Below are 16,609 nucleotides of genomic sequence, written 5' to 3' on the forward strand. Positions count from 1 at the left end.
CTACACTTTTTCCCTTAACATATCTAAAGAAGCTTTTACTGTCCTTCTTTATATTCCTGGCCAGCTTCCCTTTGTACTTCATCTTTTCAGCCCGTATTGCCCGTTTTGTTTCCTTCTGTTGTCCGATGAAAGTTTCCCAATCGTCTGGCTTCCGGCTACTCTTGGCTGTGTTATACATCTTTTCTTTTAGTTTTATTCTATCCCTAACTTCTCTTGTCAGCCACGGTTGCCTCCTAATACCCTTAGAATCCTTCTTCATTTTTGGAATTAAATGATCCTGTGTCTTCCGGATTATGCCCAGAAATTCCTACCATTGCTGTTCCTCCATCATTCCTGCTAGGATCCCTTTCCAGTCTACCTTGGCCAGCTCCCCTCTCATGCCTTCATAGTCCACTATGTTCAACTGCATCACTGCCACTTCCGATTTATCCTTCTCCTTCTCAAATTGCAGATTAAAACTAATCATATTGTGATCATTACCTCCAAGCGGTTCCTTTACCTCGAGTTCTCTTATCATATCTGGTTCATTGGACAACACTAAATCCAGAATTGCCTTTTCTCTGGTCGGCTCCATTACAAGCTGCTCTAAGAATCCATCTCGGAGGCATTCTACAAGCTCTCTTGCTTGGGGTCCTGAACCAACCTGCATATTGAAATCCCCCATTACCACAGTGGCATTACCTTTGTTACATGCCAGTTTCAACTCCTGCTGCAACTTACACCCTACATCCGGGCTACTATTTGGGGGTCTGTAACTAATACAAAATTAGTGTCTTCTTGCCTTTACAATTCCTCAACTCAATCCACAGTGACTCTACATTGTCAGTCCGTATGTCTTCCCTCGCAAGGGACTGAATTCCATCCCTCACCAGCAGAGCTACCCCCCTCCTCTGCCCACCTGCCTGTCCTTTCAATAGGGTGTATAACCTGAATATTAAGTTCCCAGGCCCGATCCTCCTGCAGCCACGTCTCAGTAATCCCCACAATGTCATATCTACCAACCTGTAACTGAGCCTCAAGCTCATCTACTTTACTTCATAATCTACTTTTTTGATTCTCTTTCAATAACTAAGTTATACCATTATCCTTGATTCCCTTTAAAAAAAAGGCTATACCATTATCCCTGATTCCCTTTTAAAAAAGGCTATACCATTATCCCTGATTCCCTTTTTAAAAAGGCAGGAATGTCTTGAGATATAACATCCTGAATGGTGAAGCCTGGGAAATTATGTGGTGGTGGAGGGTGGGCGGGGAATGGATTTGGCAGGTGGGTGGTCAAACAGCAGAGATGAAATGAAAAAAGGTTGTAAGATAGAGTGCAGTGAAATGTGAAGCCAGAGGAAGGGTTATAGGTGGAAGTGGATGGGGTTGAAGGGAAAGGGGAGGTGGGGTAGGGGGAGAAAAGGGTGCACTTCTGGATGGAGCACAAGGAAGAGATGGGGGAGGGTGGGGAGACTGGTGTGGGGGTGAGAGCTTGGAATGTTACCGGAAATTGGAGAATTCAATGTTCATTCTGTGTTGGAAAGAACTGCAGATGCTGGTTTAATTGAAGGTGGACACAAAATGCTGGAGTAACTCAGCGGGACAGGCAATATCTGTGGAGAGAAGGAATCGGTGAAATTTTGGGTCAAGACCCTTCTCCAGCATAAGTTACTCCAGTATTTTGTTTCTGTCTTGTGTGTGGCCTCACACTGACAATGGAAGAGGCCCAGGACAGAAAGGTCAGTATGGGAATGGGAAGATGAATTAAAATGGTTCGCCACCAGTATAGTTTAGTTAGTTATTGACTGGAGATTAATTATTCAAACTTGGACAATATGTGATTTGCTTAACTTTGAATGTAATTTGTAAATTTATACATAATCTGAGGTGTTTGAAGTCCAATAATCCTAAAAGAACTGTTTGAAGAAATTTGATAAAAAGCTCAGAAGAGCTGGTAAAGCCGTTATTTATGTTTAAAACAGGGTGCTGTGGCATCGGGGAAAGAACTTTTTGAGGAAAATAGACAAGTCAAGTCAAGAGAGTTTATTGTCTTGTCCCAGATAGGACAATGAAATTCTTGCTTGCTGCAGCACAACGGAATATTGTAGGCATAAATACAGATCAGACAGGGCCGGCCTTAGGAGGTGCGGGGCCTAATTAGGAACAATTTTGGTGAGTCCCAGGTTCCCAGCCAAGGTCTGTGGAATCATAGAAATACAAATAAATTATAGACTTTATATCTCTATGGTAGAATGGAAAGTAATCAAAATGTGCGCTTAAAAGTGCCTGCGAGTTAATGGACCAAACAGATCTAAACTACATTTTAATATAAAATTGCATACATGTAAGCCTACAAGTAACAAACAAAATGTGTAGATCACCTCTGAAAAGTACATAGTTACAACACCACTTGTTTTAGTGACTGAAATGGAAAAAAAATTAAAAAAATTAAATAAATTCTGGAAAACCAATAACTATTGGCGAAAAACTAGTCCAGGCATTAAATTTGGGGCTTCAGCCTCATCCTACCCTTTGGGCTTCTACACTATCCTAACTTAGTTGTGTGTGTTAGTTGTCTGTGCGTGATGTGTGTGTGTTAGCTGTCAGCGCATTATGTGTGTGTGGGAGGGAAGGGAGGGAGAGAACAGAGGAACGAGAGAAGGGAGTGAGGGATGTAGAGAAAGAAGGGAGGGAGGGAAGGAGAGAAAGGAGGAAGGGAAGGAGAGGAAGGAAAAGAGAGAGAGGATGGAGAGAAGGGAGAGAGGGAAGGAGAGAAGGGAAAAGAGATAGAGGGAGGGGAGGGAGTAAAGAAGGGAAGGGAGGGATAGAAGGGGAGGAGAGAAGGGAGGGAGAGGGCCGATGGACGGGTGTGAGCTGAGTCCGAGGTTTGTAAACGTTGCTCCAAACCCTGGCCCTCCCTGTATTGTTCACTGCGTCTTCCTGGGGAGAGAGAGGGATGGAGCAATATGCGTGAAGCACGGTGACTGGAGGGGCAGGAGCGCTGACCCGGGACCGCGAGGGAACGACCCACCTACCCCTTCACCATTCCCCCTTTCCCCGTCTATCCCTTTCTTCCCCCTCTACTCTCTCTCCACCTCTCTCTCCCCCCTCCACCTGGGGTAGATCTACCTGAGCCGAGGGTAGATTACTCTGGCGCGGGGCCCAATTGGGAGCAATTGGTCCAATTGGCTTAAGGCCGGCCCTGAGATCAGATCAGTGTGTCCATATACCATATAATATATATATACACACACATAAATAAACAGATGAAATGCAATAGGTTGTTATAGTTCAGAGTTTGTTTGAAGTGTTTAATAGTCTGATGACTGTGGGGAAGCAGCTGTTCCTGAACCTGGTTGTTGCGGATTTCAGGCTGCTGTACCTTCTACCTGATTGTAGAGGCCATTTGGCCTGTTTTATATGTCATTGAATGTCATCGAGACAAACCAATAGCGGACCATGCTTTTTCGAGGCCTGGTGCACAGGTTCGAGCAAGCCCGTTTGAATCACAAAGGCCTGTTTATCAACAGGTGGAGCCAAGCCAGAGTTATCAGGATGGATTATTGGCACTATTGAATGGGCAATCTAAATTCGTCGAGATCATAGCTCGACAAAATACCTCTGTCATTTTACCACCTGTAGAAATTCCTACGTATGGTGGAGTTCCTTTGCCATATGAAACTTTCGTAAGGGCACTAGAGGAGGTATTAGAAACAAATTTCCCTTTCTTCTCCCTCTACTCTCTCCCCTTCCACCCGGGGTTGATCTACCTGAGCCGAGGGTAGATTACTCTGGCGCGGGGCCCAATTGGGAGCAATTGGTCCAATTGGTTTAAGGCCGGCCCTGAGATCAGATCAGTGTGTCCATATACCAGAGAATATATATATATATGGCATTTTTTGTATGTCATTGAAGATGGCATGTGCCTTTAAATTTTAGACTGCCCGTTATATTGTGGGTAGGAATTATGACGTGTTTGGAGCTAAGATGCTTGCGCAGAAGTTTAGCTTTTAGTGTAGTTTGAAGCGAGCCAGGGAGAAGGTTAACCCTTCGACCAGGCGAGCCATGCCAGATCATGCGAGATCATGTGAGTTTAAAAGGAGATCATGCGAAGTGTTACGGAGACACGAGGAATTTTCTAATGTTTAAAGTAATAAGCTGGAGTTCGATGAGGATTGCAGTAAGATTGCAGGAAGAAGTTTGGATGTATCTTATCATTTTCTATCAACAATAAAGCATTTATTTATCAAAAGTGTGTTTTAAGCCATATCTGTGAAGAAGTTCTGAAGGTCTCTGTGAATGAGCTCGTATGCGTGTCGAAGATATTCCCCTTATCCCTGCTCATCCTTTTAGCGACTAGGGAGTTAATTTCCCGAAAGATATGAAAATCTGCCACTACACTGAAGGAAGTGGAGAGATGAGTGTGTGGCCAGGATGGTGTGGGTCGTTGATGATGCTGGCAGCCTTTTTGAGAGAGCGACTGCGATATGTTCCCTCGATGGTAGGGAGGTCAGAGCCAATGATGGACAGGGCAGTGTTTACAACTTTTTGCAGCCTTTTCCGCTCCTGGATGCTCAGGTTCACGTACCAAGTCACGATGCAACCGGTCAGCACACTCTACTGTGCACCTGTAGAGGTTCGAGAGAGTCCTCCTTGACATACCAACTCTCCTTAATCTTCTCAGGAAGTAGAGGCGCTGATGTGCTTTCTTTATGATTGCATCAGTGTTCTGGGACCAGGAGAGATCTTCGGAAATATGCACACCCTGGAATTCGAAGTTCTTGACCCTTTCAACGGGACTGTGGGTCCCCATCCTACCCCTTCACCAATCCCCAATCAGTTCCTTGGTTTGGCTGGTGTTGAGAGCCAGGTTATTGTGCTGGCATCATTTGGTCAATCAGTCGATCTTAATTCTATACTCTGACTCGTCCCCATAAGTGATACGTCGCACAACAGTGGTGTCGTCAGCGAACTTGAAGATGGAGTTTGCACTATGTCCGGCTACACAGTCATGAGTATAGAGTGAGTTCGGCAGGGTGCTGAGCACGCAGCCGTGAGGTGCTCCCATGCTGATTGTTATCGAGGATGACGCATTTCCACCAATACGGACAGACTGATGTCTGTGAATGAGGAAGTTGAGGATCCAATTGCAGAGGGATGCGCAGAGACCCAGATCTGAGAGCTTGGTAACCAGCTCAGAGGGGAAGATGGTATTAAATGCCGAGCTGTAGTCAATGAATAACAGCCTAAGGTAAACAAAAGTGCTAGAGAAACTCAGCGGGTACGGCAGCATCTATGGAATATAAAGAAGGACAGTAATAGCTTCTTTAGATATGTTCAGGGAAAAAGAGTAGCAAAGTCAAATGTGTGTCCCTTGAAGGCAGACACGAGTGACATTATTATGGACAACAAGGAAATGGCAGAAGAGTTGAATAGGTACTTCGGATCTGTCTTTACAAAGGAAGACACAAACAATCTCCCAGATGTACTGGAGAACAGAGGATCTAAGGGGGTAGAGGAACTGAAAGACATTTTCATTAGGCGAGAAATAGTATTGGGTAGGCTAATGGGACTGAAGGATGATAAATCCCCTGGACCTGATGGTTTGTATCCCAGGGTCCTCAGGGAGGTGGCTCTAGAAATAGTGGACGCATTGGTGATCATTTTCCAATGTTCAATAGATTCAGGATCAGTCCCTGTGTATTGGAGGATAGCTAACGTAATCCCACTTTTCAAGAAAGGAGCGAGAGAGAAAACGGGGAATTACAGACCAGTTGGCCTGACTTCGGTGGTTGGAAAGATGCTGGAGTCAATTATTAAAGAGGTAATAATGGGGCATTTGGATAGCAGTAAAAGGATTAGTCCAAGTCAACATGGATTTATGAAAGGGAAATCATGCTTGACTAATCTTCTGGAATCTTTTGAGGATGTGACAAGTAAAATGGATGAAGGGGTGCCAGTGGATGTAGTGTATCTAGACTTTCAGAAAGCCTTTGATAAGGTCCCGCACGGGAGACTGGTGACTAAAATTAGAGTACATGGTACTGGGGGTAGGGTGTTGACATGGATAGAAAATTGATTGGCAGACCGGAAGCAAAGAGTAGGAGTGAACGGGTCCTTTTCAGAATGGCAGTCAGTGGCGAGTGGAGTGTCGCAAGGCTCGGTGTTGGGGCCGCAACTGTTTACCATATATATTATTATTTGGAAGAGGGAATTAGAGCATCACTAGCTAGTTTGCGGATGACACAAAGCTGGGTGGCAGTGTGAACTGTGAAGAGGATGTTAGGAGGTCGCAGGGTGACCTGGACAGGTTGAGTGAGTGGGTAGATGCGTGGCAGATGCAGTATAATATAGATAAATGTGAGGTTATCCACTTTGGCGCAAAAACAAGGAGGCAGATTATTATCTCAATGGGGTTAGGTTAGGTAAGGGAGACCTGGGTGTCCTTGTACACTGGTCACTCAAAGTTGGCTTACAGGTACAGCAGGCAGTGAAGAAAGCTAATGGAATGTTGGCCTTCTTAACAAGAGGGTTTCAGTGTAGGAGTAAAGAGGTTCTTCTGCAGTTGTATAGGGCTCTGGAGTACATCTGAAGTATTGTGTACAGTTTTCGTCTCCTAATTTGAGGAAGGACATCCTTGTGATTGAGGCAGTGCAGCATAGGTTCACAAGATTGATACCTGGGATGGCGCGACTGTTCTATGTTTCTATGTCATATGAGAAAAGATTGAAAAGACTAGGCTTGTATTCACTGGAGTTTAGAAGGATGAGGGGGATCTTATAGAAGCATATTAAATTATAAAAGGACTGGACAAGCTAGATGCAGGAAAAATGTTCCCAATGTTGGGCGAGTCCAGAACCAGGGGCCACAGTCTTAGAATAAAGGGGAGGTCATTTAGGACTGAGGTGAGAAAAAACGTGTTCACCCAGAGATTTGTGAATTTATGAAATTCCCTGCCACAGAGAGCAGTGGAGGCCAAGTCACTGGATGGATTTAAGAAAGAGTTAGATAGATCTCTAGTGGTAGTGGAGTCAGGGGATATGGAGAGAAGGCAGGCACGGGTTATTGATAGGGGATGATCAGCCATGATCACAATGAATGGCGGTGCTGGCTCGAAGGGCCGAATGGCGTCCTCCTGCACCTATTTTCTATGTTTCTATGTATGGAGCGAAGTCTGAAGAAGGGTTTCGGCCTGAAACGTTGCCTATTTCCTTCGCTCCATAGATGCTGCCACACCCGCTGAGTTTCTCCAGCACTTTTGTCTAGTTTCGATTTTCCAGCAACGAATGACAGCCTGACATATGAGTTTTTCTTGTCCAAGTGGTCCAGAGCGAGTGGAGAGCCAGTGAGATCGCATCCACCCTTGATCTGTTGTGGCGGTAAGCGAACTGCAGTGGGTCCAGGTTTTTGAAGAGGTATGAGTTGATTTGCGCCATGATCAGCCTCTCAAAGCTCTTCATCACCACAGACGTTAGTGCCACTGGTCGATAGTCATTGAGGCATGTCACCTTGCTCTTCTTGGGCACTGGTATTATTGATGCCCTTTTAAAGCAGGTTGGAATCTCAGACCTCAAAAGTGAGAGGTTGAACTCCAGCCAGTTGGTCCGCACAGGTTTTTAAAACACGCCCGGGTATATCATCAGGTCCAGGTGTTTCCGAGGGTTCAACCTCTGAAGGATCTTCCGAAGTCAGCCTCTATGACTGTGACCGAAATACCATCACGGCAAATGGGGCCTCGGGAAGGCACATCAGTGTTCATCCTGTCAAAGCATGCGTAAAACGCATTGTCATCAGGGAGTGATACTTCGCTGACATTTGAGCTGCCTCTTGATTTTGCCTTTTAGGAAGTGATTGCATTCTATTTTTTATTTTATTTTATTTTATTTATATAGCACATTTTTAGTCAAATTGCATTGACCCCAAAGTGCTTCACATAATTACATCCACACACACAGGCAAAGGTGGGTGAAGTGTCTTGCCCAAGGACACACACAGGCAAAGGTGGGTGAAGTGTCTTGCCCAAGGACACAACGACAGTATGCACTCCAAGCGGGATTCGAACCAGCTACCTTCCGGTTGCCAGCCGAACACTTAGCCCATTGTGCCATCTGTCGTCCCATTCTAGCCCCGCCACAGTTGCCAAACATCCGTCTCATCCTCCAGCTTGGAGCAGAAGTCCCTTTTGGCCTTTTTGACATATACCAAATTATTTGTAAGTGGTTACTTTGTTGATAATTGTTGCAATTGTTTATCCGTAGTACTACGCAATGGACACTCTTCTGTAAATATCACAGACACTAAATTGTCCCTGATTTTGGAATTGCTGAATTGATTAAAATTTAAACCGTTATTCCGGTGCACAGACCTCATCAAAAATATACTGTAGATCCACATATGAGCATTATTTAATTACACAAATAAAGTTTGTCTGATGCTGGGACTTGTCCAAGGGAATGACATTAGGGACTTACGATTTTACTTCGGAGTCACGTGAGCGACTACGTGAAGCAGCCCCGTTCAGCCACACGTGCGTCATTACGTCAGACGCATTGGTGCAGGCGGCCAGTTGGGGCAACAGGAGCTTCTCCAGCCCAGTAAGTTTTAAACTCAAGGTAAGCTTGGTTTTCTTACCTGTTTTATTCCTTGCAGGAACCTCTTGGTCCAGAGGCTTCCTGCCGGAGGATTTGCAAGGCCCGACGAGGGAACCAGCTATGGGCTGTGGGGAAACCCCGGTTCTTGCCGCGGGAGCGGATAGCTGGAGTATGTCGGGTGTCGCGAAGTCGGTCGCTGACGGGTGGTCAGTGGCTTCCAGGCGCTCCGGGTGCAGGGAGGGTTTCCCTCCGATAGGCAGGTACATGCTGGGGTTCCCGGGGAGGTGACCTCCAGTAGACCGGGTGTCGGCAGGATTTCCCCCTCAATATAATATAGATGCCGGGTGTCAGGAGGATTTTCCCTGATATATACATAGATACTGGGGTTCCCGGGTAAGGGAATCCAGTAGTTATGCGGCTTTCAGACCGCAGGGGTCCCCAGGAAAGGGGTTAAACAGACCGGAACGGTCAGCCATGGTGCCGGTAGGGGTTTTTCCCTCCGGTAATATATATGGGTGCTGGGATTCCCGGGGGAGGGGAAATCCACCAGCTACAATACAATACAATACAATACAATACAATTTATTGTCATTTGAGCCCCAGTGAGACTCAAACGAAATTTTGTTTCCACAGCCATACAAACAAAGACAATGTCCTACAGACATACACACAATTAAGTTCACACAAACATCCATCACAGTGAACCCACTGTGATGGAGGCAAAGTCTTTTCTCTCCCCTGCTCTCCATGTCTCTCCCGATGTCCAAGCCCCAGGCGGGTGATGATAAGTCCCACGGCCATTTTAGGCCGCGCGGGGCGATTTACGGCCCCGCTCCCGGTCTGAAAGTACAAGGTCGGAGCCCCAGCGTGCGATGGTGAGTCCCACGGCCATGAAGCCGTGCCGGGTGATGTATGACCCCGCTCCAGGTCGTTCCAACCCCGCGACACGGGCTGGATGAAGTCGCGTTGCGGGAGCTCCGGGAAGCGGTCTCTCTCTCTCCCCCCGGACCCGCGAGCTCCCGATGTCCCAGTCCACCGGACCTGCGGCTGCGTTGCTGGAGCCTCCGAGCCCCAGGAGTCGAGTCGCAGCAGCGAGTCACCACCGCTCCCCACGCACCGAGGCCGGCCAGCCCCACGATGGTGAGTAGTCCGCAGCTCCACAGCTCCGCAGACTCCCGAGCCCCCGGGTCGTTCAGGCTGGAGGCCGCTCCACGGTGCTAGGCCCCAACGACAACGGAGACCCGACAGGGAAAAGGTCGGGTCTCCCGTACAGGGAAGAGATTTAAAACGGTTTCCCCCCCCGCCCCCCACATATACACATTTAAAACCAAGCTTAAAAAAACACAAACACTACATTTAACTAGACAAAAATTAAAAAAAAAGACAGACAGGCTGTAGGAGCCGCTGCAACGAGTCGCGCCGCCACCAGGAAAAGACCGCAGAGGTCCCCAAGATATGGGGTAAATCGACCAAAGTGGTCAGTCCTGGTGCTGGGAGGGTTCCCTTCCGATAAAGTGAAAAATGTGGAGGTTGACCAGGATGGAGCCCTATTGAGAGGAGGCTCAAGCTAGATACACCCTAACAGCAGGAGTTGTGTCAGTGCGGGACTATGGGAAAGTCCGCGCCAGCAGCAGGGCTGCTTAAAGAGGATGCTGAGTCTATGGCAGTGCCGGCCTATTGCTCTAGGCTGCGCCAGCAGCGCCTTGTAATAGGGCTGCTTAAATGTTTGGCAGCAGCACCTGTAGTAGGGCTGCATAATGTCTCCCTCATCGAAGAGGTGAGTTTACCGGTGCATTTCTGTCCCTGAAGGGTGGGCCTGTTGAAGAGGCCGCGCCAGCAGCGCCTTGTAGTAGGTCTGCTTAATGTCTCCCTTATGGAAGAGGAGAACATGCCGGGTCAGTGTAAATCTGATGCCGAGGCTGAGGGTATAGCGTGGAGCATACCTCAAGGGATGAAGGGCACATGTCAGAGGTACGATTCCTGGCAGCAAGGTTGCCATCCCACCACAATGCAGTGAACACCGCTATCAGGGGACGTTAGAGCCACCCGCCGAATCTTCTATTCAGGTAAGACCTATTCCACAGGCAAAACCTGAAGGACGAGCAAGGATTCATAGTTTAGGGGACAGCGCACCCCACGGCTTCATCGGCAGGAAGCGGTTCACTGAAGCTGGTAGCAGCATGAAAGCTGACCAGAGTTACTCTACAACTAAGTGACCACGAACAAGTTGGTAAGATTTACAATTGGTTGTACTATACACAAATGATTGAGGCATTGTCATCTACTCGGAGGCATTTTAACCAGGTAAACTGGACATTACTAGTATTCCAAGAAGGTTGGAAATTGGCCAGAAGAGTGTTGAGCCAGGTCCAGTATCAGGTTTGTCTTCGAGACAGGCTCGGAGATATGGGGAATTGTCTTTCAAGGCAGGGTCAGAATTATGGCAAGAGTTGTCTTGGGACATGTGAGAATTATCGGAACCGGGCCAGAGTTGCCGTTCAGGGCAGACACTAAATGATGGCAGGCGTGGGCTGTTCATTATGAAAGAAGGGTGATCAGACTGATTTCTTAGGGGTTTCCATGTACAATGATCATCAGAGATATTTGAAGGCATTGCTATGATGAGACAATTTAACAGTATGATGACAATAAATCATTCAAAGGACTACTCAGAGTTCAACAACACTTGTGATGTATTGTCTGGATTATATTTTGACGCTGTATTTGCCTAAAATGCACTGTTTCAGCCTCAAGTTACTTGAGAAATTGTTCTCTCCTATCCAGTTAAATTAAGTTTTTATCAAATGGATAGTTGGCCTGTGACTCCGCCCTGGGCAACAGATTGGAGTCAATAGAAACCTGGAACAGCCTTGTTGTTATAAAGCAGTTTCTATTCATGAGACTAACTGATTGTTGAAATGGGAGAAATGCCCTTATGGTTAAGGCGCATTAAGCTAGGGTTACATTACTGGGCTAAACTTTGTGGGTGTAATGATACCTTCCCAGCAAGGTGTTTGTTGCAAGAGGTTGATGATGGTAGCAAATATAACACATTTTTTGTCATTATAAATCAGTGGGCTAAGAAGCTGGGTTTGGAACAAGGGGGTATTATAGAGCATACAATATGGCTACCTGTGCCCTATTGGGTTCTTCCTGAACTGTTTATTGAGCTTGTTTTTCTTCAGGAAAAAGATAAGCACGAGGTGACTCCAAGAATAGTGGAATATCTTAATTCAATCAGTGAGAGCACTTTGATTGTTTTTACAGATGGATCTAAAGATCCAGTTAGTGGGAGAGCTGGGTTTGGAGTGTATGTGGAGCAGCTTGGGTTGAAGATTGGCCGGCGCATTTCTGATGGAAGCTCTGTTCTCACGACTGAATTAATGGCAATTCAATGGGCTCTATGGTGGATTGAGGAAGCCAGTTTTAGTGAAGTCATTATCTGTTCTGATTCTGCAGCTGCTCTTGAAACTTTAAGAGTAGGGAAATCTAAAGCTCGTCCTGACATTCTAAATGAAATCATGAGTGTGTTCTCTAGAATTGGGTTTGCGTGTAACATCACTTTTTGCTGGGTTCCCGGGCATGCTGGGGTGATGGGGAATGAGCAGGTGGACCTCATAGCAAAGGAGAGTTTAAGAAGAGAAATATATATCCATGTATCATTGGGGAGAGTGGAACTGAGAGAAATAATTAAAGAGGGCTTAACAAAAGAATGGCAGAGAGGATGGGAAATGGAAGTCAGGGGTAGACACTACTTTTCTATACAATCTGAAGTTAGGAAAATATGTTTCTGTACATCTCTGTCCCGTAGGGACTCAGTTAAACTGTGTAGATTGAGGTTGGGACACTGGGTTAAATTACTATTTGTGCATTGTAGGGAAACATGTTTCTGGCTTGTGTGAATGTGGGAGTAATGAGGCAGTTAAGCATGTTTTCCTAGAATGTAAAAAGTATAGGGTAGAAAGAAAGGTATTGTTTGTTAGACTGACAGGACTTGGAGTTGAGGCTTTTTCTGTTTTATCTTTGTTTGGACACAATGAGAAACATCAACTGATATCCAGGGCTGTTCTTCAATTCCTGCAAGTTACAGGATTGTATGTAAGAATTTAGTTCAAACTTTGACCTGTGGAGGGCAGTAATACGCTAGCAGCGTCTACACTGCCGGAATCCTACAAGAAGAAGAAGCAGAAGCGACTAATGGCAATGTAATAGATGTGATGTAGCTGTGCAAGTGGGAGAACTGACAGCATGCTTAATGGCAAACTATAAAGGGCCATGAAGGTCATTTGTTAAGGTTCATTTTCTTAAAACAGACAACTTACAATAAGTTGGGTAAAACCAATACAAGCTTTAATGATCATTTAGATAGAGAGTGCTAGGAGATACAAAGTCAAGCATACAGCAGATACTTAACTCCTCCCAGGCCATCACTCTAATGAATGAAGACATACAGCATATTTTTATACTGTTTTAGAAACATAGCCACATGTTCATACAGAATGGCAGCAATGAGTCTAACATACCAATCACAGCTCTACCCATTCAAAGCATGCTTGTCACTAATACAATACTTCTCATGCTATAGTTATATCGATCACAAACTTTAGTTATGAAACCCCAAATAACAGGAAGTTAGTCAAAGGTCTATCATCTGCAGTACCTTCTTAAACAATGTAAGGATCCTTATCAGTTGCCCACAGAAGTTTCTGCTAGTCGAGAATACCAATTTCTCAGGAAGCTCATGCTCTCCCAAGGCTTGTGTTTACAGAAGCCAGAATCTTCTCAGCAAGTACATCCCCTCTCACCATTGTCAATATCTTCTGCTTGGGCACAACAGGAAGCAGCTTGGATGCAGTTTGAATGATGGCCTCCAATTCCCTGATTACCCAGCCCTTCTACAGAACCCAATTTCAAAGCTTTCATTTACTCAGAACTCAAAACCCAAATTAATCTTTACTTAATAAAATACATAAATATTCCATTATTAACTAGGATATTATCACATTGATAACGCACCTTTGCTATTACCAGCTGAAGCTACTAAAGTCACTATGATGGACAAACAGTATTCAGCATTGCTCCAGTAGTTGATCAATAAATATGTCATTATATTGCAAAAATGATGCTATGGCCTAAGGTGGGAAAATGCGAATGTCATCTCTAGTTGGAGGTGCAGGAGATTTGCATGAGTTATTAACTCTTCAGTTATTGGTATCAACTATCTATAGACCCTACGTGCATTTTGTGGGTTAAAGAGTGATTGAGTGAATATGCATAGGTGCATGCTCAACTTCATGTTGATACACTATGATGTGGCATATGATAAGCACGAGGGTGCAATCAGGTAAAAGATCCTGTAATAGGTACATAATCTCATTTGCCACTGGAGTATCATTAAGTACAGATCCATGACAACACAGAATGGGTGTTGGACCACACAGTATTTATGAAATTCTGATTCAATGCAACACCGAATATAGATATGTTGTTTTCATGCTAATTCAAAGGTTGCAAAAATGTGTGGCATAACAGTGGTGAAAGATACATTCTCGCTACAAGCATGAGGAATGGTCTTTTATGTCTTCCTTCATTTTGCTTAATGAGTCGGGTCTTGAAATAAAGTCATCAAGAGCAGCTTTAGGTTCCAGCTGTGGATTTGGCCTATGCAGTTTGATTCCCGATTTGTCGGGAATAATAATAATGCAACCTTATATGGTTATTTTAAACGTAACTTGCTGGTTCAGCCTGTGGCTCGGGAAATCAGCCATTGCATGATAAATCCATGATACAGATTCTCAATAGACTGCTTATGGCTTGGGTTGTCTCACCTATTTTTGTATGTATTCACAGTGCTGGAATGGTACCAAAAAGCGTACTTTGCTGCTTCAGGAGATGGGAAGCGTTTGTTTAATGTTCATGTTACATTTAAAATGGTACAGATTTTGAGCTATTACAGTTCATTTAAATGGTCTTTGACAATATTGAGTTATATGGTCATTAACTGTGCCAAGGTGCTTTCCATCAGACTTACTGCAGCTAACGAGGTCCACTTTGTTGGGTTCACCTCGGATATCGAGTTAGTAAAGGATAGCTTTTACACAAGTTTTCCCAGGACAAGTACAATGCAGTATGGGAGGTTGACATTGTGTTAACACTATTTCACCAGGGGGTTCCAGCTACATGCTTAGCTTTGACCGGACCTTATTAGGTAGTTATCCTCCTGGCGCTGGTTAGCGCAACAGGTCACTCGCTACATAATTGTGACAGGAGAGGATGATTACATCTGCAAATATATGCATAGTATGCTATAATTTATTTAAGCAGAGCAGTAGGGATGTCAGGTCTCAAAATAGTTCAAAGCATACCCAGTGACCTTTCGTTATGTGAGGACACACATATACAACAATACGTCAAGGTCACCAGAGCCTTCGAGACTCTGAGCGAACCATGATTGTTAGTTACAAAAAACGTTATAAGAACGTATCTGCTCAGATCTTGCCAGGTGTTAAAACAGAGTTGAGATATGCAGGAGTAGATACTGATCCGGTTCTCACTCCACCAGGGCTGTTATAACAGCAGCAGCAAGGGATAATTATGTTCCGCTGGACCACATCCCAACGGCTGTAGCGTGGTCAAACGAACAAATTTTCAAACATGTTAAAATAACCTGTTGCCAGACCAGGGGTATTTCTCAACTTGATTTTATGTCCTGTTATAGGTTCCATCCGGATGAGAGATGTGACTATTGTTATTACTTATTTAACAGCATCAGCGTGTTTAAATCTATGTCATGACTATATGCATTATGAATGTTTTTCTCTCATTTGTCAATGGGGCAGTTGTGGTTTTGTAGACTTGTTTCTCACGGCATTAAATCACAGAGCTTTGAAATCTGCACGTAGTCACTCACGTGACTCCGAAGTAAAATAGTAAGATTAAACGAGAACTTACCAGTTTGAAGTTTGATCTTTATTTTACGAGGAGTTACGATGATGGATTACATGCCCTCCGCTCCCAGCCCTCGTAAAGGTCATCGGGTAGTTCTAGTCTTCTTTCATCTTACTTTCATACTTCAGTCACTATAACACTTTCACACCGCTGCTTTGAAGATTGACACACGTGCGGCTGAACGGGGTTCTTCACGTAATCCCTCATCGTAACTCCTCATAAAATAAAGATCAAACTTCAAACTGGTAAGTTCTCGTTTCATCTTAGTATTATGATGGGTAAGAAGGCAAAATTCGTAAAAAAATCATTTAAGTGTTTCATAATAGTTTTAAAGGTACAAAATAAGTTCTTAGTTCTCATGTTTTATGCCTACTTGAACACTGATTAGAGCGATAAATATAATGCATGTTTTGAAACCTGCCAGTTAAAAGATAATTTTGTTGCAAAAACAGGTAATGTGGAGTTTCAGCTATGCCAAATATTCCAAGGAAAAACCAAAAGTGTTCGATTGGATGTTTTCTGAAGTTCAGGTTTTGATTATTGATGAGGGAAGTTTGGTCTCGGTGAAGACTTTAAGTACTGTTTTAAAATCGCTTATGAAATATGCCAATCTCAAAAAGCTTATAATCCTTGGTAAGTATCTGCTTGACTTGGGAATGAATTACTCACAAATTTGCATCTGAGGTTATGACATTCCGGCCGCCCCAGGATTTTTGGGATGTCACAAAATCTGGCCGCAAATGATGCCCAAGTGGGACAGGCCCTTCAGGCTGTTAAGGGAGGTTACATTAAATTGTATGATTACAATTTTAATATTCAATGGCTACTGATTAGCCACTTCCACCACCTTCAATGTGATCCCACCACCAGTAGTATCTTATCATCCACATCCCCTTCTGCTTCCCTCCGCAACCTCTGAAGAAAGGTCTTGACCCAAAACATCACCTATTCATTTTCTCCAGAGATGCTGTCTGACCCACTGAGTTACTCCAGATTTTTGTGTCTATCTTCGGTTTAAAGCAGCATTTGCAGTTCCTTCCCATACTCTTGGTTCACTCATCCATCCCTTCCACCCTCTCCCAGGTACT

General features: G+C 44.7%; 2 protein-coding genes across 3 annotated transcripts in view; one reads left to right on the plus strand and one right to left on the minus strand.

Annotated features, from left to right (window-relative positions):
• The window catches only part of grip1 (glutamate receptor interacting protein 1), a 596,334-nt gene that overhangs the window by 101,954 nt on the left and 477,771 nt on the right, over nt 1-16,609 (minus strand). The gene's annotated exons all lie outside the window — the stretch shown is intronic.
• The window catches only part of LOC116984141 (DNA helicase B-like), a 73,239-nt gene that overhangs the window by 28,805 nt on the left and 27,825 nt on the right, over nt 1-16,609 (plus strand). The window contains exon 5 of the mRNA XM_033038262.1: nt 15,974-16,154. Within this exon, the coding sequence (XP_032894153.1) occupies nt 15,974-16,154 (181 nt within the window). The remainder of the gene's footprint in view (nt 1-15,973; nt 16,155-16,609) is intronic.

This window comes from Amblyraja radiata, chromosome 19, assembly GCF_010909765.2.
Source record: "Amblyraja radiata isolate CabotCenter1 chromosome 19, sAmbRad1.1.pri, whole genome shotgun sequence".
NCBI lineage: Eukaryota > Metazoa > Chordata > Chondrichthyes > Rajiformes > Rajidae > Amblyraja > Amblyraja radiata.